This window comes from Acromyrmex echinatior, chromosome 2, assembly GCF_024713525.1.
Source record: "Acromyrmex echinatior isolate Ae372 chromosome 2, ASM2471352v2, whole genome shotgun sequence".
NCBI lineage: Eukaryota > Metazoa > Arthropoda > Insecta > Hymenoptera > Formicidae > Acromyrmex > Acromyrmex echinatior.
This window is the reverse complement of record NC_141853.1, coordinates 9197858-9224933: the sequence shown is the minus strand read 5'-3', so window position 1 is coordinate 9224933 and position 27076 is coordinate 9197858. Positions and strand designations below refer to the sequence as shown.

General features: G+C 30.3%; 2 protein-coding genes across 4 annotated transcripts; one reads left to right on the top strand and one right to left on the bottom strand.

The window, feature by feature from the left end:
• Positions 1-66: 66 nt before the first annotated feature.
• LOC105148084 (fatty acyl-CoA reductase 1) lies at positions 67-17515 on the top strand. 3 transcript variants are annotated; one of them, XM_087415294.1, is made up of 9 exons: positions 67-139; positions 226-706; positions 3147-3292; positions 3358-3467; positions 5962-6154; positions 7808-8050; positions 8701-8838; positions 10328-10414; positions 15598-17515. In XM_087415294.1, the coding sequence occupies exons 2-9, from the start codon at positions 254-256 to the stop codon at positions 15698-15700; spliced, it is 1473 nt and encodes a 490-aa protein (XP_087271420.1). In that variant the 5' UTR covers positions 67-139; positions 226-253; the 3' UTR covers positions 15701-17515. The 3 variants fall into 3 exon arrangements, with proteins under 3 accessions (XP_087271420.1, XP_087271417.1, XP_087271425.1); XM_087415291.1 differs by having other exon boundaries at positions 8662-8838; XM_087415299.1 differs by lacking the exon at positions 8701-8838.
• A 5121-nt stretch (positions 17516-22636) lies between these two features.
• Positions 22637-27046, bottom strand: LOC105147977 (uncharacterized). Its single transcript, XM_011059378.2, has 3 exons — positions 26300-27046; positions 25166-25301; positions 22637-23883 (listed from the first exon to the last, which is right to left on the bottom strand). The coding sequence occupies exons 1-3, from the start codon at positions 26635-26637 to the stop codon at positions 23875-23877; spliced, it is 483 nt and encodes a 160-aa protein (XP_011057680.1). The 5' UTR covers positions 26638-27046; the 3' UTR covers positions 22637-23874.
• Positions 27047-27076: the final 30 nt, after the last annotated feature.

Below are 27076 nucleotides of genomic sequence, written 5' to 3'. Positions count from 1 at the left end.
TTGGCTCTTTGAACTTTCAAGAATATCATTATCATTAGATATGTCCTATATCATTTCCTGTTCAATTCCTTATTCAATTTCTTATTGCTCATATGTTTGTCGTGTCTTGAAGATAAGTGATTTCGTACCGTGTTACAAAGTGAATTTTTATTGAATTTATCTACGTTTAAATTACATTTTCTCTTTTTTTACTACTGTTTATTTACCTTTTTTTATATATTTTAGTGATTACACTTCTGTTTCATTTTCTAACATGGAAAATAATGCAAATGTATACATTCCGGCCTTTTATGCCGGCCGTAGTATTTTTATAACCGGTGGCACTGGTTTTTTGGGAAAAGCGCTCATTGAAAAGCTCCTGCGATCTTGTCCCGAAATAGCAGAAATATTTATATTGATCAGATCAAAAAAGGGCCTGAGCGTTGATGATAGGCTCAAAAAAATGTTAAATAACAAGTTATTCGACAAACTACGAAACGAACAACCATCCAGTTTTGACAAAATCATCCCTATAACAGGAGATGTAGCTCTTAAAAATTTAGGGTTGCTAGCCGTAGATCGCGAAGTCTTAATTGACAGAGTATCCATAATTTTCCACGTTGCCGCTAATGTCAGATTTGATGAAAGTCTCAAAGAAGCGGTCTTCAGTAATACTAGATCAACACGTGACATTTGTGTCTTAGCCGAAAAAATGAAAAAATTGAAAGTAAGTACATTTATTTACTATTTTATTTAAAATCAAGTTTATTAAATAGATCCTTTATTTGATCCCTTATGGGGTTAAAAAGAACAATTTTCCTTTGCATACAATTTCAACTTATACCAACACATCACACACCGTCTCTCACGTAATTGTTATCGCCTCCGCCTTCTTATTCTGATTTTCCTACTTTTTTTAGATTAACTTAATACTAATTTAAAACTAACTTAATGCTATCTTACAACCTACGCAAACTTCCGTTTACCCTTTTTCATCTCCATTTTTCATATATTTTCCACACTTATTCTCTCTTTCACTCATCTCATCACTCCTCTCTTCCTCCCTTTCTCCTTTTCCCTCCCCTCTCACCTCTTCCCTTCCTCTTTTCTCATTTCTGTTCTTTTCCTTCTCTACCTCCCTCATCCATCCTCCCCCTTTTGCTTCCTCTCCTAATATCTTATTCACCACCTTCTGCCAACTTTCCCCCTCCCATTACCTCCATTTTACACAACTTTCCTATAAAATGTGTTTTTTCCTCTAATCATATCCTGTATTCTCTTTTCTCCTCTCTCTTCCAATATATTATATTTCTTCCCTCATCTCATTTCTGAACCTTAATATTCTTTTCCATCTCTCTTCTGCCTATTCTTTCTTTAGGAACTTTGATATCTTCTCTTTCGTTATTGCCACCTTATTGTACTTTGATTCTCCTATTCTCTTAATTCCGTCTATCTTTTGTAATTGCCTATCCCTTTCTTCTAATGTTTTATACTCTATCTCTTCTCTGTCTCTCTCTCTCTCTCTCTCCCTCCTCTTCCTTTATCCCTCTTTCTCTGAAAAATTCTTTTCTTTCTTGTTCTCATTTATCTATTGTTTTTCCTCTTTTCCATCTTTCCTTCATCTCTTTCAAACATTTTTCAGCTAATACACCTCTGCTCTTTTCTTGTAACCTTTTTTCATAATTTCATGTTTTTTTCTCTGCTTTTTTTCCTTTCCCTACCTTCTCATCATTCATCTTTTCACTTCCTCCCTCATCATATATCTCGGCGTTTTACAATTTACTCCTAACTACCTCAGAAATCTTTCATGTACCTTCTCAATTTTCTTCCTTTCTTTCCATTCCCATATTTCTGCTTCATATCTCATTACTGTCCAAATTAGCGTGTCATATAACCATATTCTCCTTTCCCATAAATGAATAGGCGTCTTTGATCACCAGCTCTTGATCGTCGCTCATGAGTCGAACGAAATCATCCGTCTTCGAATCGTCTCCGCAGCCGTCCTCTTGTCGTTTTGTCTTTATCTCAAAATTACTCGTCGTTTTCAAATCACACTTATAGCCATCTTTCGTTTCTTTTTTTTTTGAAATTTCTCTTCTTCTCTATTGTACTTCTCAGATTCACTTGAGGACAAGTCCCCAAAATTCTAGGAAGAGAGGATATGTAATAATGGAAATCTAACGAAGAGAGCTGAGAAGTATATTGTACCACGTCTCACAAGCGACTACCCTTGTTCCAATAATATCGCGACAAATCACTCATCATCAAATATAATCGATCTTAATACATACTAATACATAATACATAATACTATATACATAAACAGTCCTTGCGTCTAAACGCTCTATTCTACAATAATATTAGGTGTACAAATAAGTTTCCGCCGTTTTTTATCAAAAATTAAGCATTTATTGTGAAAGAACAATACATAATGTTTTATTGATGTAAATCAAAATGTAAGTGCAAGTTCTTTTTGCGTTTGGCACGAATCTTCATTCAATAATGCTTCCAATTCAGCGTCTTTGTACACTTTCGGCCTTCCGCTACGTTCTTTGTCTTCGACGTCAAATTCACCGTTCTTAAATTTTTGAAATCATTCACGACAACTTCTCTCACTTAAGGCAGCCTCACCATATGCTTCTACAAGCAATCGATGAGCCTCAGCTACAGATTTCTTCAAATTAAAGAAGTAAATCAAAAGTTCCCGCAAATGACGCTTATTGACTCAAAACTCGGCATTTTCGCACAAAAAAAAATATATGATGCTAATACAAAATCGTTAGTATTTTAAGGTTATGTTGTTGACAGATGTCCAACCTTACGATATAATGTTTTACATCAGACAATTTTAACCATAGCTTGCTAGTGGCGCTGTCTTTTGTCAAACGGCGGAAACTTATTTGTACACCTAATAGAATAAACGTATAAAATATTGTATATAAAGAAGATAAAAAATAAAATTCGCTTATTGTCAACTCAGTTAACAATTCGTAAAACTCTCTTTATAATAAAAAAAAATTTATTTTAATTTCATATTTAACATTGTAAAATAGACTATATATGAAAACTGCCAAATGCGAAGTGTATTAATTAAGAATGTGTCTATTGCCTCAAAATAAATTCTCGATATTAATAATATCTTAATATCTTTAATGTATACATTCAAGGTTCTATTGCACGTTAGTTCAACATATACGCAAATTGATAAATTTGTAGTGGACGAAATTTTATATCCTTCAGAATTCGACTGGAAAAAAATGATAGAGATTGCCGAATCCGTCGACGAACACAGTCTTGAAATATTAACAGCAAAGTAAGCTTTAAAGAGGGCGATATATGTCATATTGTCACTTTTAAAACATTCACGTTTATTTACAGAATTCTAGGAACGATGCCAAATACTTATATTTTTACTAAAAGGTTGGCTGAGCAAGTGATAAGCGATTATTCCAAATCACTCTCTTGTGTTCTGATTAGGCCTTCCATTGGTGCGTAATGCTATAATAATATACATATTCTTTTAATCATTACTTGCATTTGTTTATATATAAATTTATTTTTATGTTAATCAAATTTCCTGATTTAAGTTTTTGTTAGAATTAGTTTTATATTCATAAAAAAATGTAAATAGATATTGTTTTGTTAAAAAAGAATATAAAAATATCTTTGACACCCAAGTAATACATGAAGCTTTAAAACGTCTGCGATAACGTTGTCTCAGCTTAAATCGCAGCATTTTTGTCTATTACAGTCACTGCCACAACGTTATTATGACATTGTGACAAAGTTATAGCAGCAAAAATGGGACAACATTTTTGGGTTTTGGAAATGATGTTGCAATCATTCAACTGCACAATCATTTTGCTGTAAAGAGTTGCTGTTGTCATAACCATATAAATATATTATAGTAAGAGATAATCTAAATAAAATAAACTAATAAGCAGAAATTCTTCATATATAAATTATAATAATATTCAATGAAAGTTTAATTTTTAATTTTAAAATTACATACAAATATTTAAAATACAATAAAAAATTATAATTCGCAGTAACAAGGCTCAATAAATTTAAAAAATAGAAATATAAAGGGCTACGAACCTAAAAAACAATCGTTATAAAATAAAAATTTTTAAACCGTTAATAAATAAAATATGTCATCTAGTTAAAATATAAACTTTAATTTGCCAGTAACAAACAAAACAAAACAAACGTCAATCCCTGTTGGATCATTATCAATGTAAACAAAAATTGTGGAAATATTACATAGTTAAGACATATAAAAATCAAAGTTTGTTCTCGATTGCATCATTGATAATCAAACTCGCATTGTACAATAAAAAGTTTTTTTTTCAGCTGGCATTGAACTTGAAACAACCCGGAATCTTTTTCACTAGAATTAGATCAAATTTAAGGATTAATTAATCATTACAACTTATTACAATTTATAACATACATATAATTATATTAACGCGGACGTAAATTCATAAATACGCTGATTACAGAACTACACACAGATCCTTAAGTAATAATTTTAGAGCCACTTAAATGAACGTATGGATCCGCATGAGAGAGAGAGAGAGAGAGAGAGAGAGAGAGAGAGAGAGAGAGAAAGAGAGAGACCACTGATACATACTTTTAACCTAAAACTGACAGGTTATATATGTTACTCTTTGCTTTTGCTGTGACATACAAATTACAGCTACATTACATCATATTGGCTGTGTTTTAGCTTGTATCTATGCGCATGTGCGGTAACGATTTATGGCACGACGTGCATCAAAACTAATAATATTACCCATGGCACATGGAGACGAATACAATATCGATCACGACGTGATAGATAACCTAATCATCCACAAAACTGCTTACTGTTTCTATTTACTGTCAAAAAAATTTTAAATGTTTATAATCGTAGAAATCGATAGAAGATGATGAATTAAATTTATGCGTTGTGCCCGAGAGTTGGAAGAAGAACGGGCTTTCATTTTGATTCTCGGATCGAAAAGGAATGAATCTTCGAAAAGATGACAGCTATTTTGACTGTAAAATTTGTCGTATATGTGCTTTTACAGCTAAAATAGCTATGACTGCATTTTAACTTTTCTACTAGTTGTCACAGCGACTGTACAGCTATCAATACAGCCAAGATAGCTGTGGCTGTATTTTTACTTTTTTATTAGCTGTTATACTGATTACATAGTTATTACTATATATACAGCTAAAATAACTGTGGCTGCCAAATTGTAATTAAGACTGGCAGAATGTTGTACTAGTCACATGTTTGCTGTTGCCGCGAACATAGTCAGACCGTGTTACTTGGGCACTTTCTGTTCTAGATTAATGTTATGTGTATATGTAAAAAGGATCGGAATTAGTTGTTACAACCTTTTCGATAATTTTTATAGTCAATATCATTGAGTTTCTCAATAATTAATAAGAAATTAATTGACAAAGATTTGCAAATGAGAATATATCCACACGATTCAATGACAAGAACAAGTCCAGCGTTACGTATTCGCTATTATAAGAACTTTTCCCCAATGGCTCTCCGCACAAATACTGCAATGTAATGTCATGTAATGCTGGGCTGCCTTTTCTTCATTGTTATTTATTTGTATTAAATCGTATGGATGCATTTTTATGGTAAAAGATCTTTTTGTTTCGTTTTACGCTTTATCAGTTCACGAAGAAAGAAATAATAAGAAATAATAGATACAATAATAGATAGAAATAATAGAGAAATAATAGATACAATTATCAGATACTCTATACTCTATTATATATAATAACAAAATATTTAGTTTTTATTTAATGTATATGTTAGATAATGCAAAATAAAAAGTAATTTATTAATATATCTTATATTAAACATTATGTTAAATATACAAACTAAGATATAATTAAAAAACAAGCTAACATAAAATTATATAGGAAATACAGAGAATAGATATTAAAGAAATATCAAATTACTTTTTTGTATAGTCATATCAACATTGATTGAACCTGTGCGAGGTTGGATTGACAATTTCAATGGACCTATTGGAATGCTAATTGGTGGTGGCAAAGGCGTATTGCGAGTATTGTGGTGTGATCCTAACATTATTTCCGATTTTGTGCCAGTTGATGCAACCATTAAGGCTATTTTGATTGTAACTTGGAAACATGGAATCAAAACGTAAGTGACACTTATGATAAAATAAAACAATTTAAGTCCTTTTAATGTGTTATATTCTAAAATGATAGTAGAAATATAAGGTGTAGTAACAAGATATCCATTATTTTTGCATGAAATTGAAGGCTTTATTTAGTATAGTTAGAACGATCCGATTTAGGTCAAATATGCACCGTTTTGTTCGATAACTTGTTGCCATTTTGAAGATAATTCCATTATGTCTCTCTCATAAAAACCCTCATCCCTATTGGCAAAAAACTGGGACAGTCGATTTTCACAAGCTTCTCTTGAGGCGAATTTTTCACCAACAAAATTATTCGCCATAGACAGGAACAGGTGGTAATCAGGAGCCAGGTTCTTGGAGTCAGGTTCGGACTATAAGGTGGATGCATAAGAACCTCCCAACCAAGCTCCCGGAGTTTCTGGCGAGTCACTATCGATGTGTGTGGTCTTGCGTTGTCCTGATGCACAACACAATTCCTCTCCTATTGGCCAACGCTTCTGGGCGATTGCTTCCTTCAGACGATCTAATTGTTGACAGTACAAGTCCGAATTAAGAGTTTGCCCATAGGGGAGCAGCTCATACACAGTGCGACAAATATGTTCCCGAACACGAATCACATCTCAGCAACCAGTGGCGACATCTGTGCGTTCAAACATGTATTTTAAAGGTTGAACATTTTGCTATCATCTGTCAAAGTTTCATTCATTTTGGTTGACATATAAAGAAGATATGACAGTTCATGTTAAACAAGATTTTGGTCGAGATAGAAATTTTAATATGAAACAAAGAGCAATGATTAAATTTAACGCAAAATTTGGTAAAAGTGCATCAGAAACATTCCGATCGATGCAACAAGTTTACGGCAGTCAATGTCTAGATCGTACAGCTGTTTTTGAGTGGCATAAGCGTTTTTTGGAAGGCAGAGAGACCCTTGAAGATGACAAAAAATCAGGACGGCCAATTTTAGTTCGAACACCCGAAATGATCGAAAAAGTATGTGATTTTGTTGCAAACGATCGCAATGCATCTAAAAATGATGGAGGAGGCTTTAAATATCAGTAGAGAAACGATTCGAACCATACACATATTTGTCGCACTGTGTACTTTTAGTTCCAAACGGTTTTCTGTGCAATTTTTAGCTCCTGGGCAATCGAAACAGTGTTTACATGACGATCGGACTCGACGATTTCCATTATTTTATCGACATTTTCGACAATTGGTCTTCCAGAGCGTGATACATCTTTGACATCAAAATTATCAGAACGGAATCGACGAAACCAAAATTGCGTGTGATTGGCTGTTACAGTATCAGGACCATAAACACTATTCACATTTTCAGCCGCCTGGCTTGCGTTTTCGCCTTTATCGAAGAAAAACTGTAAAATATAGCGTATTTTCTCTTTGCTGGTGTCTATCTTTGACGCGCGCTCAAACAATACTGAGTCAAGCAATCACAAAATTGTCTGAGAAGTTTTTTTAGTACGAAATCTTATCTTTCTAACATCATCTAGTGTAACCCGATCGCACTTATACAACGCGAGATACAGATTACTAAAGCCATCTACTGGAAAAATAATGGATTTCTTTTTACTACACCTTATATTATATATATTCGATTTATATAAAAATTCATAACACATTTTATGCTTTAGTGAGAACAAAACAATTGATGTTTACAATTGTTCCGGAAATAATATAAAGCCTATGACCATACAGAATGTGGTTAACTCAGGCCTTGGCCTTGCAAAAGACGTACCTTTGGATAATATACTTTGGAAGCCAGCAACGACAATAACAAAAAATTTTTACATATATTATATATTGGTATTATTTTTACACATTTTACCAGCAATGCTTTTGGATGGCGTTATGAAATTATTTGGTGTGCGCCCAATGTAAGATTTTTATTTAAATATATACAAATTTTTATTACAATTAATTTATAATTAAAAACTTTTTGATTGAAATTTCCGAATATACATGCATTTCGGCAATAATAGACATTGAACAAAATATTTTCCAAGAAGAACAGTTAATAAATATTTGGGAAATATAAACATTTATTTTTTTAAACATTTATTGTTAGTGAATTATATTTTATTTCCTAAAATTAAATTATAAAATACAATATGTAAAATAAAACCTGTTGTAAGTTTTTTCTTCTAGATGCCATTTAAATATTTAGACCCGGGTGCACCAACGTTATTTTAATTTTAAGCGTTATTTTAAATTTGAGGCTTAAAACTTTCTTTGTTCCTGTCTCTTTTAAAACGAGATAGAAAGAGTTTTAAGTCTCGCTTAAAGTCAAAGTAACATTGGTGCAACCAGACTTTAATATATATTTGTGTATATATATATATATATATATAGATAATTTGTGTATATATAATTGAATCGACGTTGATTTGATGCTTTTGACGTCGAATTGACATCGATTCGATATCGATTTCATTATCATTTCTGATTGGGTATATATATATATATATATATGTGTATGTATATATAGCTTGCTCAGATTACAAAGAAAAGTGTACGTGTCTAACAGCGCTTTGTCATATTTTTTACTGAATCAATGGAAATTTGTCAATAAAAAATTGTTGAGCATGTTGGATAACCTGAGCGCCGATAATAAAAAAGAATTTGAATTTCCATACCAAACTATCGACGTAGTGCAATTCTTTAAGTGAGTACGACTTATATATATAAGGGAGATCGGGGCAAGTTATTACACGGGGTAAGTTATTACAATTAGTTTTTTTAGGTGCCACAGGTGGCAGCACATTTTTATGAATTTTTATATGTGATTCTTGTGATATTCTTTACTTAGTTTAGCCGCCATATTTAAACTCTAGAAGATACTACATAAATTTTTTTTATTTTCACTATTAAAAGTAAATATTTCATTGTATAAATCGCTTATGTTATTGTACATATAAATTACAGGTATATAATGATCCTTTTGCATATTTCTTTTATATACATTTGATTATAATAACACATTTTGTTTGAATCGATATACTGGTTTTCGATTTGTAGTTTTTGGAATTAAAAATAGAAGGTGAGGGCAAGTTATTACACTTTACAGTCAAGGAAGATTATTACAGTGTAACAACTTTTTTTTACTCCATTGAAAACAATTTTTTTCCTTCTACAAAATGATGCACAGACTTCTATAAATAGATTGCCGACTTTGTCTCCATGTTTGAAGACAGCGCTGGGTAGCGCCATATTTGTGTTCATTCATTCTCAAATGTATAAGTCACACGGTATAATAACGTTAGTGTTTTCACATAAATTTATGCGATCTTTATAGACAGGTCGCATACATACGTATATGTGAACTAAAACAAGGATAGCTCGGAATCAGGTTCATCTCTTTCTATTTTCATATCTTTCTATTTCATATCAATAATCTAGTTAATTATAAAAATCTGTGAAATGGTGCGATCTTACAAAAAAAAGACAAACAGAGTTGTAGAAATGTATGCTATAGAGGTAAAGAAAATTAAAGATGACCACCTGTCTGTGAAAAAAATAAATGTGTATAATATTAATTTTATGGCTTTTCAACGTTAACTTTAATAACTAATTAAAGAAAAAATTGTTGTAATAATATATTTTAAAATTTTTTAAATTTCATATTATAAAATAAATACTCCTTGTGAAATATTTCGTGTTTGATTTCATTGTAATCTTGAATTTGCTTATACATATATATATTTCAAGTGATATTGTAAATGTAATAACTTGCCCCAGCTCTATAACAATTTGCCCAGTGGGATATATATAAGTTGTTATAATTTACTTACTGATAGAAAATTTTAATTTTCAGTATTTAAAGATATATGGTCTGTTCGACTTGTTTACACTTTTTTATATTTTTTATATTATTTAAAATGAGATAGATATATATTTCGCGCTGAAAAGCGAAGATGCTGAGTATAAAAAGTGTAAGCAAGTCGAATAGACCTATAGATACAAATCAGAAAAAAATTGACTATCTAGGTAAAGATGTACTTAAAGCAATGCGTTATATTCATTAATTTAAATGTATATATTAGGATATGGAAAAATTGCTAATCAAAAATTGTAACAACTTGCCCCGGTTTCCTCTGATTATAAATTATAATGTAATAAAATTCTATTTATCTACATTAATTCTTCATTCACAGATACGGAATAATTGGTGCAAAAATATATATTTTGAATGAAAGCATATGTGCGGATGATATAGAAGCATCCAAACGTCACTATAAAAGGTGAGATATATCTTATATTATAAAATAAAAAATAGGTACTTACTAAATAATTGTTTGATTATTCTCAAGTTCGTTTTTTTGCCACAAATTTTCTTCAAGACACTAATCAAGAAGCACAGTAATGTTTTGTGTTACTGACGCATTCTTTACAAATGATTGAAAGTTCAAGTAAAAGATTAGTACTTATAAAATTGCAATTACACTGAACACGTATCACCTAAATAACATTCATTTCTTAACATAACATTAAATACACTGCACACAAAGCATAAAAAATTATATTACGATGAAATTGAAATTAATGGTAAAACTGTTAATGGAGATAATTCGAAGCAATAGAAAAATTTATAAGCAGATAGAAAATTAAAGATAGCACTGCGTAGTGTCGCAAAGTTACGTACACACAGCGCTGTTTGATCGATCGTAGTGTTGCCAGCTGGAAATTAGGTCGTAACGTAGAAATATAACTCAACAACCGACGAAAGCTTTCTTAAATTGTAATGTCAACAGAACTACATTTAGAAACTTGTTAATTTTAGTTTTACTCAGAAGAGCTGTTTGTTTGTTAGACTTTTCGTTTAGTTGCAGTGCTTAAATGTTTGAACAATTAAATCAAAAGTTTTAAAAATCCTGAGGAATAATATAAATTCTTACATATGTTATATTGCTAATAAGTTGATTTGAGGAAAAATTAAAGCTGAATGGTATGTTATATATTATATTTTCGGTTCGGTCAAGCATAAAATGTATAACATATATTTTATATGTCGCTCGAATAACTCTATACTACTCTAACTCTATACTCATATTGCTAGCTGCGTGTAATACTTAGACTGGGAAAGAGTGCGAGTTACACATGCGCAAACATCTTCAGATGTCAAATTTTCAGGGTACTCTGTAATAAAACTGATACCAACAATTTTAGACATAAAAATATAAAAGAACATCCTACTGAAAAAAATGACGTCATACAGTTGGATGACGAAATCATGTAATTAAAATGTGTAAATCGCATAACGGATTGTTTTAAATCAGTGATTTTAAAATTACATATTTTGAAAAGTCACATGATGATAATATGTTCTTCTATAGGTTGCGTCATCAAAATTCGGACAAATTTCAATTTAAATTTTCCGTTATATTGTGCCTCCGCTAGAGGTTGTTGTTGGCGTCCGAGAAAACCTGATGCTTCTAGTAAACAGTCATATTCTCAAAATGGCGCGATGTTGAAACCAAATGCGGAGTATAATTGAAGAGCCGCGATCATCGAAGGCTGGGCGTTCAGCAACAGAAATAATTCGGTTCTTTGGATACCCGAGCTCAACCGTTTATGACGTTGGCAAAATATACGGCTTTAGAACAATCCAACGAAGATTTCAATATGCCAGCGAGGAAGAATCACTCGATAGAACGCACCGCGAGGACTCCCGCAGTCATTGAAAGGGCTCAAGCACTGATTTCAGATGATCCAAGGCAATCGTTGCAAAAATTAGCATCAATTGTTGTGTAAGCGAGCCAACAATGCGTCGAATTGCCGAGGAGGACCTTCGATACAAATCGTACATTAAAGATACGACAGATGCTCTCTGAGACTGTTAGGACAAGCCGAGTTGCTCGCTTCGGCTCCCATTCTGGCCTCCCAACAGCTCCCAGATTTAAATCCCTTGGACTATTACATATGGAGCGTAGATGAAAGGGTCACAAACAAGTCTCGGCATCCCAATGTGATGTCATTAAGGATTATTATTGAAACAGGCATATTCGTTGGCATGGACAGCGCTACATTACAGCGTGCGTGTGAACGCTTCAGAATGAGGCCATCATTCAAGCTAATGGGCGATATATTGAATAATTGTTCTCTACAGAAATCCCCCAAGTGCCATATAAAAGGATTTCTTGTAATATTTAATTTTTCATTAAAAACATTTTGTTTAAAGAAATTGTTCAATTTGTCTGGATTTTGGTGACGCACCCTGTATATCTATGGTTCAATTTCTTAAAATTCGATAACTATAACATCACATGATGAATGAAATTTATATTGTAATATTATATGATTTTTCAAATTATCATTTAACAAAATCATGTACTGATTTAGAACAATCCGTTATTTGATTCATATGTTTTAATTATATTTTCATCATGTTGTGACATGATTTTTTTCAGCAAAGCAAAGTTAAAGTAAACGCAAATACGTTACAATTCTGGATTTGAGTTTTTTTCAATGCAGAAATCAACTACAAATTAATAATTTGCATTTAACTTCATTTGGTATCCAATTGGTTCCAATTGGTTGTGAACTGTATCTATTGCGTATAAATATATAATCACATAGGTATTTTACTTGTATTACATTTATTCTTAGAATCACAAATATTAATATTAAATCTTAATTTTTTAATATTAGGTGTTGGAATTAATTCGTAGCGTTTTACAAGTGATGGGAAGTACTTTCATTAATGTATTTTTTAATGCTCATGTGAAATAAATAACATTCTTTCATTAAAAAACGCTACGAATTAATTCCAACACCTAATACTATTTTATTTTAATTAAAAAATAAATATATAATCATCTTTTTGGCAAAGATCACTTCATTTCATTTTATTCATTTGTAAAATTGCTGAACATCATTTCTTCTATAAAAAAAAATTTTATGTAAACTCTGTTCAATTTATTTGTAATTATAGTTTGTCCTATATGTTATACAATTGCATTATTCATCTTTTTTTAAGTTCACAATACTGTTCTAGCCATCATTATTTGTTATCTTAAGCTTTGCTATATCAATTATTGCATATAAAATTAGAGAAAAGGTCCTTATTATACCGAGTTCATTTTGGATAAATGCTAGAAATCTATAGGTAGAATTTAAAGAAATAATAGGTCATTTTGATGAGAATTTAATAAGCTTTGATAAGCTAAGATAACGTTACATAAAATTTAATTTAAATTCTATTTTTTTTTAAATTAAAGAAAAAGTGAGCAAAATCGCAAAGTCAAAAAATTGTACTCCTAATATGAGATGCCTCAAGAAATCGCTAGTAAAACGCAAAGTATATCAGTATTGTAATTAAAAAAAACTTTATTTAATATTTCTAAAATACAAACAGCGTACGCGAAAAATGAGCATGCGATTAAATTATATTCAGAATTCGTTTTTGGTAGTTGGAATCAAGCATTGCAGTCGACGTTTATAGGCACTCAACGTTCCGGTTGTCTTTTTTATTATTGTACAATAACATTTATACTTTAGCAACGATTTTTACTATGACATAAGAGCATAAGTTATTTCATATTAGGAATACCTTGGGTATTTCATATTACGATTTCCATGCCTTATAGTTTTACTATCATCAAATCTAACTTCTGTAATTAAACAACATATTCCATATTTTTCTATTAGTACGATCTTACTCTATCTACATGAAGATATATTTATTGTCAAATATTTATTTATTAAATAATAAACAAGATTTAAATACTCATCTCAATAAAACTTGAAGACATCCAAATTCTAAAATCTTGTTTTATAATGACTACATGATCTAATAATGAATTTTCTACTAAAGTTTTCAATCCAAGAGTAATAAATTCATGGTGGAACCAATAGAAAGTGTTTATTAGTTTAGCAGAAACGCCGTTATCTCATATTAGGCGCCTATCTCATAATAGGGGACTTTCCTCTAATAATATAGTTGATTATGAGACAAATTCTGCAAAAATTGCTATGCATCTTAATGTTCTCGCCACCATTACATTATCAATACATTAGTGCTTTACGTTTTTAAATATAAGAATTTATATTCACTGATGATTACATTTGTGTGTGTGTATTGTAATTGTATTGCATTTACGCAATCCGATATTTGCATACAGACGTAACTCACGGATTGCGGATTTACATGTCATACTCGTTTTCATATTTATAATCTAAGCGATTAATAAAAATATCAAATGTTATTTTTGAAAGTAGACAAGGCTTCTGTTTTAAGAGAATTCTGGTCTAGAAGCTTGAGTTTTAGACTATTTTCACGAATTCTTTCTGAAAAATTCGTAAGATCAAATTAGAGTTGTTCTATTAGTACGTATTTCAAGTATCTTTTAAAACTTTTTTATTGTAATTTTCCAAGAAATAAGCCTTATGTAACAGTAAGATTATGCAAAAAACACGGTGACCATGATTTTTCAAAATCTATTACATTAATCGCGCCCAAATTTTGCGCACATCTTTAACGCATATATAGTTCTTGTCTGAACTACAATAAAGTCAAAATGTTTATTTTTATTTATTTTATGGCACTTAACGTTAGATGAAAAAAATTCGAAAAAAATCGAAAAAATTTCAAAATGATGCCATTTTTTTTCTTTCTAATATTTTTTTTTATCATAGGTCAAACGATAGCCAAACTGATATGCTTTAAAAATCTCTTTAGTTTTTTGTTTCAAACGAGTAGAACAGCCGCAATGGTCACCATATAGCACCTTATTTTTTTCATGATCTTATATAAACTGTTATATAAGGCTTATTTCTTGAAAAATTATAATAAAAAAATTCTAAAAAAATGATTTGAAATATGTAAGAACAACCCTGATTTGAATAAACCTTATAAATTTTTCAGAAAAAATTTGTAAAAATAGCCTAAAAATCAAGCTTCTAGACCAGAATCCCCTCTTAAGCTACTCGCTAATGCCGAAACAAGGAAGCTATTACAAGCCATTACACTTAGAAATAATTTTCAAAAGGTTTAAACAAAATGGCCGTGATAATATACATGATAATACAAACTGTATTCAAATTCTTATCATTGTCTTAGCATCATCTATCTATTGCTGACTCAGCTATTATTAAATATTCCATTAATTTTCCTTGTAAAATACGACGAGAATCTACGTCAACTGATTATAATTAGCGTAATCAGTGATTGATACTCTCGGGAATCGCTTGTTTTAACCTTTCCTCTCTTTTACATTTCCGAAGTTCGACGAATTCATGTCAATATTCCTCGTGGAAATGCCACGCAATTAATTTATCTAAGTGAATCAGACAGTTATATAACAATTATTTTTGAGATTTTCAGCTTTACATCTGGATGATTGATTACTTCAATATTTTATTAGAACCTTAAGTATTACTGAAACAAGTTTAAAATAATATTTAACATATTATCTTGATGTTTCAGAATGGAATGGATCGATACAATAACTAAGACACTATTTATCATGATCATTCTATGGATACTTTATAGTAAGAATATATTCTTTTATATTACAAATATATTTTAATATATATATATGTATATATTTATTTATCATTTGTTGATTAACCTTCGAAAGACGTCGGAGGATTGGGTTATTTTTTATCTGTATTTTATTATAACTAAGGACATAGAGGGAAAATGATATAAATATATATTGGGCAATATATAAATTTTAAATAATGCAAATAATATATCAAAATAAATATAATAACATATAATAACATTTCACTAACTAAGAGCAAGGAGCCAAATTGGCATCTTCGATTGTTTTAACAGAATTCTCGGTTTCGGCGATTTTAGTATTAAAAACCTGTTTTTAATTCTTTAAACGTGCTTTTAACTCTTAAAACAGCTCATATAGATGGTAAACTTAATTTCTGCCGGTTTTGCGTCTCCAAAATTGTTGTTTGTTTTGAAGAAAAGATGAATGAATATCTTAATCAAAGTAATTTCCTCCATTTTCTATTACTTTTTCCCATTTCTCGGCCACAGGGCAATCCCATGACGATAGAACGCGGTATCTTTCGAGGTGATCCATTCATTTTTACTTCTTCGTAACTCGAAAAATGTGTGTCCGTAAGTGTTGCATTGACCAAAAGAGATGGTAATCCGATAGTGCCAAATCTAGAGAGTACGCTGGATGCGGGAAGACTTCCCATTCAAGCTGTAGAAATGTCTGTTTCGCGACATGCGATCGAGTATTATCACGCAATAAAATGACTTTACATTGATTGTTGATTACGGATGGTCTTTTTTGCGTCAACTTGCTACTCAATCGGCATAACTACTGTTGGTAGCGATTAGCTGTAACGGTTTCATTTGGATAGAAGAATTCGTAATATAGCACACCCATTCTCCTGGTCCCATCAAATACAGAGTAAGGTCTTATGACCGTGAATATTCCTCTTCGATGTTGGGATTATCAAAATAAATTCATTTCTTATTGTCAGTCACAATACGCCACAAAAATTCTTTTTTCTTTACCTGACAAGCAAAGAAATCGCGATAGACAAACGATTCGAAATGGCATTTTCTGACAACTCATGTAATAATCATATCTCTTCCTTATGAATTTTTCTCATGGCATGCAAGCGTTTTGAGACAGCCATTGGAGTAACATTTAACGCTTTCGGTAACTCGAAAAGCTTTGAACTGGATTTTCATCAAGCAATTTTTGCTCGACATCTTTAAATTTTTTTCGGCTGTCCGGAACGTCCTTTATCTGTCACGTTAAAATCACCGTTTCGGAGAGAAGTGTTCAAACTAAACTCTACATGTTTTTTTTGATGGAGTTGTATCACCATACACTTTGGATAATAAGTGTTCGGATAATGCGTTTCAGTTACGGTTTTCTTGAAGTCAAAGGAATAAAGAAGCACTTGTCGAAAAACAGCTTATTACGATTCATTTTTAATCGATTAAAAAATCTCTTTGATGTCGATAAAATAATAAATCTAATCTGCGAGGACTGAATCACTTTCAGCAAAATCTAAACTACAAAAGATATGCGACTTCACTGTTGAAACTCAAGCGTTGGAACCGGCATCTTTTAACTTTAGCGAGCGACAGGAATTAAATAAGTTCACCATCTAATAATATATAGTATTTTTTATTGAATTTTAATTATGTATAATTATATAATTTGCCTATACAACGCAGCTTATTCCAATAATTTCAGCAACACTGCAATATTTTAATAATATTGCAATAATATTGGAAATGTAGCAATATTACTGAAAGCTTCTGTGTTGTACAGGTAATTGTAACTATCTAAGACTCATCACAAAAATTGTAACAATTTTATTTCATTATTAAACACTATTAAATATTTTAAATAATATATACTATATTGTACTTCTTTTTTGCAATTCGAGTGTTAACATCTCAAATAACATTTCTGATCGCACTTTCAGTATAAAGTATTTATATATTATAATATATTACATTATAATATAAATTAGTATTATAATATAAATTAAATATTAATTTTTTCAGAAAAAAGTTGAAATTTTATTTGCGCACGCGAATGTATGCACATTTAATTTAACTTAAAAAAATCTGTCTTTGACGCAATTTATGCCATAGTTCTCTATCAATATATACTACTATTCTGAGAATTTTTTTAGTTATTAGTTTATATATAAAAGCAATATTATATTCGAAACTATATTCGATTTTTAACTTGCGGTTACATTACAATCTATCTACATGCTTTGGAAAGTCAGAGTAGCTTCAAGAATTGCAAAAATCTGTTTTACTATTCAAAGAAAAAACGCCACCTAGGTCTACTCCGACTGTTAGAACTGATTGTAACCGACATCGATGTTTCTTGATAAAAAGACGGAATAATACGTGATAATAACATCAAATCCATTCGATGTACAAAATTTCTACTATGATTGTTACTGCTAAAATATACACCTAATCAACATCAAACTCCGACTAATTTATAATCTGTAATTATTTTTACTGATAAAATTGCTTAATATAACAAAATTTCTAATTATATGTAATTCATTGTACAGTATAAAGTTATTTTTCGTATGCGTCAAACAAACGAAAAAATAAATTTTATTTATGTTAACACAATATAAATATTATTTTATTAGTTAATAGCTTAAATTAATCGGAATAGAAATCATTTATTTAAATCTTATCGTTAACTTTGTACCGATCTGCATCTCACACAACCGCTACGATATAGCCTCTTCGAGTGAAATGAATGGCGTCGGATACAGGAATTAAACTTCCTTCTTAAGCGATTTCGTATCATGACAGTGAAATATTATGTATACGCCAAAGGATACGATAAGGATAAATACGGAAATAGTTGGCAGATTACAGGAAAGCAAGATGACATTCGCAAAATTTCCGATTATAATTGCATCAAATCGATTATTAATGGCTTTTACGGCAACGATGAGAGTTACATAACATGAAAATAGAAGAAAAGGAAAATTACCATGCAAAATAACGCGGAAACACGATTTCTGTAAACACTTATATTAACAAGCTTTAGCCTTTTAGAAAGTCAATTTGTATTGTTACTTAATAAAAATTTCCAAAAATGATCCAAAATTAAATACGATATTCGGGCAATAGAATTTAAAGGTTATAAAAATAATTATTTCTTACATATATTTATGTTTCTAAATAAATGAAAATTATAAGACAAATAAAAATATAATGATTCTAAAATGATAAACCAGTAACATGCAAAATAATAATGATTAATGAATAATAATAATGATTTTCACTAGCAGATAAATGGAGAAGATTGATTAAGTGTGGATAAATCAAATATTCTAATATATTAGATAGTACAATTACGTTATGGAATTGTAGATAACGTAATTTTTAGTTACAGAAAGAGAGAGAGAGAGAGAGAGAGAGAGAGAGAGAGAGAGAGAGAGGGGAGTATAATATATTATTTTTGATAAATCTCAATTACGACACTCAGACACAGTTCTAATTAAAATTATAGCACATCTACATTAACAATGGAAAAGATTAATTAAATTTGAAAAGTTTACTTCCTACTAAGCTTGCTTCTCTTCTATGACGTCGCTTCCGTAAAAGCTATATCTAACATTCAGTTCTAAATATAAAAACAATTCCGCATTTGTGCTTTATTTTGCTTGACGTCAGAGTCATCGCGCATTCTTGCACTTCAACGCAATCATTAATAAAATAAAATAGTTGTTTCTTACAACATATTTATATCTAAACCATAACCTAATTTTATATTGTAATGCAAAGCATGCAAAATAAGCGGATTTTATAATCTAGTACCCAATATGACCTATTCACTTTATGAACAATTACACGATGAATTCAACAGATAACATTAAAATCATGCAGACTATCCATCTGATTCGATTGCATCATTTTATTGCTCAGTTTGTATATTTTGTTAAAGCAAAGTGCAAAATGTCGTGATGTAATAATATTTCATAATAGTGAATAATTATTTTCTATAACTATCAAGATGAATATTTCCGTAGTTTATATTATTGTGGCTCACAGGATTGTACACTAAAAAAAGATTACTAAATTTTAATAAATATTTGTTTTAATAGTACTAACAAAATATTTGTTTATAGTAAATAAATATAATTTACTTAAAATAATAATTATAAATCAAATAAATATATGTTTACATTACAGTAAATATTTCATTACAGTATATATTATATTCGTTAGTACTATTGAAACTAATATTTATTAAAATTTAGTAATCTTTTTTTAGTGTACATTCCTGTGTTTAATTTATATTTTCGTCAAAACATTTACAATCAAAGAGAAAAACTTTTTGTAAGGTAGCAAATCAATATGACTAACTTGTCATGTCCAGTGCTTTAAGATTAATATCTTACGATTTACATTGTTTATGTTATGGTATTTACATTGTTTACACTTTGCATAACATAGCGTTATTTTTCTTTTGCATTTCAATATAACATTCTTTTTATTTTTGTTGCTTGACATTTTATCTGTTTTATTAATTCGAAATACATGAGATACCTTATTGAAGATGCGCGCGACATTTTTTGTACATTACAACACTTGATTGAAATGTGCATTATTTTGTTCTACATTCTACAATATAAAAAGCACATAGACAAAGAGCAATGTCATGCGTCCTCTACGAATTGTAAATGTTTGGAACAAAAATAAAACTGGCATATTACGCAATCGTTGAGTAAAGATTAAAGATAAACACATGAAGAAATGTTATTGATAAAAACTATCTGTAAAAAATTTTGTTTTTTAAAATCACGATTCTATTTTACTATAATAAAGATGTTTATTAATTGCCATTTTAATTATATGTTTCAAATTTGTATACAAAAAACAACTGATTATAATTAGTATTATTATTTATTTCTAGATAATAGAGATAATTGAAGAAAATATACGTTTTAAATAGGTATATAATACGTTTTTACCTATTCTTAATAATTTATCTGTTGTCTATTTATATTGTTTTCAATAATATAAATTTTTTTTAATTTTTAGATAAAATCAATTTATTTTAAATTGTTTCTAAATTAAATGTCTTAAAATTATACATTGTACAATTATACATTCTAATAAAATAAATTTACTGAGAACAATAGTAAGATGACAGATTAAATACATGTGAAATTTTATATAAAATTCTAATGTAACAGATTTAAGAGGCTTTGTTATTAAATTTAAATGAGATTAAACTAATCTTCTTAAAATAATGTTATATAAAGGATTCTTTAAATATCACCTTTTGCGCGCGTTGCTCGCGTAAGCATTTAATTATCTAGTAATGAAGTTAGACTGTGACGCACATAAACCTGTCAATCGGATTGGGCCTGAATCTGCCTACGTCACAAGAATAACAGGTGGAAGATAAATGTTTCACAAGGAAATTATATGGTAATTGCAAATTTCGCAGCGTGCGTATGGGATAGGTTTGCGAGCATTTCGTTGATTATTCCGCAAATGCGATTAAATTGCTAGTGCGGTCTCCCGATTCTGAGTAAGTGGTATATATTGACGTCACATAATATGCGATACACCTTTCCCTTGCAAGAATAAAACCATTGCGCAAAATAATAAATTTTAAAGCAAGTGATTTGTGCAAATCATCACTCTATAATCATTTGTGTTTCTGGCAAATGCCATACGCGATGTAGTCGTGGCATATAGAACAAAATGATCTTCGAGTAAATTAAAAATTTTTCATCTTATTTCTGTTTTTATATCAAATTTAATTAAATTTTAATTTTAACTAATAAAAAAATAATACTCCAAAATATATACCAATATTTTATATTAATTTTAATTAATGTCAAAATTAATATCTTAGTAATTTAATTTAAACGCTATATTTCAATTAATTATAATGTTGCTTATTAAATAGATAATGGAGCATAATAATATGCGTGCTATGCACGTTATTTTTTCTCACTCATGATATGATATCACTATTTCACTCATGATAGTGAATTTAAAAAAGATTATATTTTATAACAGTATATATATATATATATATATATATATATATATATATATATAATATGTTATATAATTCTAATTAGTAGAATCGATCAAAATTTTTTAGTAATTTACATAACATATTTACTGTAGATGTTATATTTTTATTGATACCATGACCGATTATTATTTTGAAAATCCCATTATTAATTTTTGAAAGTCGCTTTCATTGCTCAATTAATTTTGTTTTTAATGTTATTTTGTTATAAATTCATGAATTATAAATTAAAATATCTAATATAAAAAAAATGAGTTTACTTAAAGAGTAATTTATTATTTATATGCAAATTTATATGACACTTTTAATAATAAATAAAACTATAATAACTGCACATAATTTTTTTCGTGACAACTGTTCACAGAATAAAACAGTACGTTCAGTGATAATAATGATCAGCCCTGCAGGAAAAGGAGCAACAATGAAATTTGATAAGAGCGGATAAAATTTTCAAAACAAAAATAAACTAAATTTAAATATTTACTCTACATCAGATATCTATTTTTATGATCTTGTGTATAATTATAGGAAGATACTTCCCGATTCTCTCTCTCTCTCTCTCTCTCCCCCTCCCTCTCTCCCAAGTTTTAATTTACAAGCCAAGTTATACTCAGAAATACATTTCGCACGAATCATATTATAATGATCTCGCGAGAGTCACATTTAACTGGGAACTGCAAAGTGATTCCGATCGCGTGAAACGCATTATTTTATTTAAATGTCTTAAATTCAACAATTCATGCGCGTAAGCGTTTTACTTGCTGACCTCATTTATTGGCAACAAAAAGTATTCTTATCGCGTGTTTCATGCAACGTACAATGTATATGTACTGATAGCTTTAAGCCCGCAGTCCGTTTCCTTTCCCCGCTTATAAATATCTTCCAATCTTCTTTGTTGGTCGTACTTCGTTTTGTAAATCGCTCTATGTCTGACATGTTGTCCGACGATTCGAACGAACTGATAAACGATAGTATTAAAAAAAAATAGCCGTATTTAATTTCCTTTAGCGGTTTTTCCATTTAAAATATTATTAAACTTAATATATGCAATTAATCTCATCTTTATAAATGGGAATATCAAAACATGTCATGTTCCTGTTGTATAATAGATGCTAAGAAACAAGAAGAAACTTTTAATTTAATTTTTTAATTTTTTGATTTTTTTAATTTTTTTTCAATTTAACTATTACTTTACTACTCATGAATAAATTTAAAGATTTGCGATTATTATTTTAATTAATTGCAAAAATGTACAGAATGATCTTAAAATTTCTAAACATATTTTTAGATTAGAAATTACTATTAATTTTTTATTTTATTTTTTATTTTAATTTAAAATTTATTTTATCTTAAAATTAGTTACAAAATATAGCTAAATCAAATAAATTTCAATAATATATTCACAATGTGTTTAAGATTAATATCAAGAAACTTAAATAATCATATCTGCAATATTTCTTCATTCAAAATACTATATTTTATTTACCATTTACCATATTTTTTAATTACCATGTTTGTTAATTTACATTAGTGCGATAATGATTCTATATAATTATTCCGCATAGTTTATTCAATAATTAACATATGTATCAATACGCATCGTTTTTTTTTGTAAACGTTATTCTGAGTAAATTACTATTCATTATCATAGACCATGACATTGGTGATTCCTTTAAGTATGCTATTTATTTACGTTTATTTATGGTTGATAATAATCGTTGGCGAGCCAAGCGAGAAAACGTGATTAATTTAGCTTACGGAGTCATAACCGGCCATCTCCAAGCGCAAATCAGACTGGTCGGCCTTCCTCGGAAGAGGTTCCGCGATGATGCGATTATCAGTAAGAGAAACAGAGGAAGCACAAAAAAAAGAGGAAGAGAGAATGATGATGGTTACTTCGTGACACGATCGGATTAATTCTGCAAACGAACGATATACTGGTGTAAATTCGACAATTTCGCAAATAAATAAATAAAAATAAAAATAGATTTAACTAGACGACTAGTTAGTATATGTATAGTATGAGTGTCGATGAATAGAGAGCGTCGGCAGAAATAAACTCGATGAGTCAGAAAATCCTCCTTCGTTTCATCGTTTACTGGACTCTCTTCTTTATATTTATTATAGAGCAGATGCATCGCATCTGGTGTCAATTCTCAAAATGTTGGTCAATGCACCTAAAAAAAAACGGGAATACTTGAGAGATACGCGTTATCGTCCGCCAATCTGGAAAAACGTATAGGCATTTCTCTGTTCGTAAAAACAAAACTAAATTCCTAAATCTACAGTCGTGTAAAACAAGTAAATAAATTTAAGCAGTTGTACTCTTGCACTTCAATAATCTTTCTAATTATCATTAGTTTAGATTTTTTATGTTAGCATCCAATTGACACCGACTAAAAGTATAACATTAATGTTACATAATTTTGCACTCAATATATTATAAATATATTGTAAATATAATGTAACACGTAGTATTATATAACAGTTACATTGGTAAGTGTGAAATTATAACATTGACGTCATGTTACTTTTAGTTGGTATCAACTGATTAACGAATTGTGTTTCTGATAGCTAAGGGCACGTCTACTCTATCTTCCTTTGTAAAAAATAAATCTCTTGTAATATCTTGACGATTTGTTTTTCAATTATTTCTATTACATTTTATTGTAAGATGAACAAGTAAAACGCTTTTTGATTATAATTGCATATTGTACGTATCAACATTTTTCCATATCTGTATAAACATTATTGCTCATAATACGTCTCTTAATTCCAACGATATCGATGTAAATATATATATATATACATATATATATATAAGTACTTGTGTATTTGTGTCTGTGAGAATATAGTGGTATCATTGATATCTTTTGGCACCTTCAAATGCACACTGCAATTTATGCTTTATGTAATATTTTTGTGGATATTTTGTACATTACGTATAAAATCGTTTAAAATAATCTTAAATTAAGATTAATTTTTTATCAGCTGTTCCAATTTGAGCGTAAAAGTAAATATTACACGTCAAACACTGTCATTTTTATGCAGTTAAAATATTTATCATTTCTTTTCTGATGTTGAATTTTAAACATTTGATTAATTAATGTTTACGTTGAATTAATATTACAAGCATGCAAAATTATCGATTTATTCATGCAGAAAGCAAGCGATGTTATTATAAAAAAACGTAAATTCTTTGTTACCGCCAGCAATTCGTGAACATTATGTATAAGCAGTGAGGAATCGTTAAAATAGAAAGCAAATATACTCGTTAGCTACATAGAAACTAGACAAAAAGCTAAAAATAAAAATAAAAAGCGAGAAACCAAAGATAAAAATACAGTTATAGTATGCATTGAAATTAATGCACATTACTACGATGCATAGTACACCTCGAGGAAATGTGTGCGTTTAGCGATACTGTTGTTAGTGAGAAATACAATGGAATATACGTACAATGCAGACGAGTGTATCTGGAGAACGCGACACGAATGATGGTGACATCATCGACAACGCATGCGCAATGGTACATATGTATATCCAATCCATGACCGTATGCCACGTTCGCACGACAAATGGAAATTCATTAAGTCTGTAATACGTAAAAGCGTAGTTTAATTAACTTTAACAAATTCCTTTTGTTTCAATCTCATTTTCTCTTTTTCTTTGAGTTTTTAAACCATTGAACATGGCATCTTTTGAGAGCTTTTTAAAAAGAGTTTAAATCTTTTAAATGTCAAGCAACCTTTGTACAATCTAGCTATTTATCCGGATATTCTTAGATACTCTTCCGATATTTAACTGTTGCAGTATCAACAGATTTCTGGATCTTTATTGTAAAGTGACGTAAAATTATTTCATATGAAATACATTTAGTTTATAAGCAAGATAGACGTTTAGGAAGGGGAAAGTTAAGATATTTCTGAAAATGTATCAAAACAAGAGTAAATTTATATGATAGTAAATAATAGTAGATGATAATAGTTATGTATTAGGTGTTGGAATTAATTCGTAGCGTTTTTAATGAAAGAATGTTATTTATTTCACATGAGCATTAAAAAATACATTAATGAAAGTACTTCCCATCACTTGTAAAACGCTACGAATTAATTCCAACACCTAATATAATATTTTAACAGCTATAGAGATTATTGTATATTTAATTTAATAATACAATTTGCATATTAAGTAATATAATTTTATTACATCAATTTATGTATAAACTACGTTATATGAAATATATCTTGCAAATATTTTTTTAAATTAAAAAATGTATATAATTCATCATATATAAAAAAAGGAAAAGACAAGACAAAGCGTAACGATAGTAAATAATTGCTGTAATGCAATAATTAAGTAAACAGAAATATCCCACGATATTAATTAAAAATTCGCAGTAAAAATCAATTAACACATAAAAAGTTCAACGCAATTTTAATTGTTTAAAAAGAAATTTATTACATTTGACTAATTTATAAGTTCAAAATTACGTAAGTAATAGCAAACAAACTTAATAAAGAAATAAATCTGGGCGTGATAATGGTTTATCACTAATATCATGCTGTGATATAGTACGCCTAAAATACATACGTAGACCTTTTATTGTGACATTTCGTAACGAGGTTGCGTTTCCATTCCAATATGTCAATATACACCGAAACTACTGAGGCCATGCATGTACTACGATCGCACGTAGCTACGCTACTGGAAGATCGTGCAAGAGCGATGACGAGGGCGACAAGCGTTGCGTCGCGACGCGTTCGAGTTGCTTTGCCTTGCGTCGGGTCGTCGGCACGCGTTCGTTCGGATCGCAGTCGTGCGCGCGTATCGCTCGGGACCAGGCATATCTTTGGAAATCGGTGTTGACGATTCACGCGACCACCGTTCGCACGCGAGAGAGGCACGACACGAGGTAGGGAGAGAGCCATTTGTCGCGAATCCCGCGAAACTCACGAGAGATTGCGCGGCGACCTTGGCGAGTGCGCGCGCCGGGAAATACGCGGGCGATTAGAATAGATGCTGAGATTAGGACGGACGCGGAAATCCCAGGAGCAGCGGTTTCCTCGGTCGGTGTCACGACGGGAGTGAAGAAAGAAAAGAAAAAAAACAAAAAGAAAGGAAGAAATCACGAAAAGATATCGTTACTGCTGCCACTGCTGCCATTGATGGTACAGTGCCGCGTCGACCGCGTCGCGCCGGTCCGACGAAAAGTCGCGGCCGCAGATAAGAATCCCGCGAGCGTTCGCTCGATATTTGAGCCACGCAACGAAGCGCTGAAGGTCGTCAGCCGTACACGCATGATCTGACTGACTTCGGATCGGGATACTCGGGTGTGTTTCGGCTACGTTGATGCGTGCGTACGTGTGT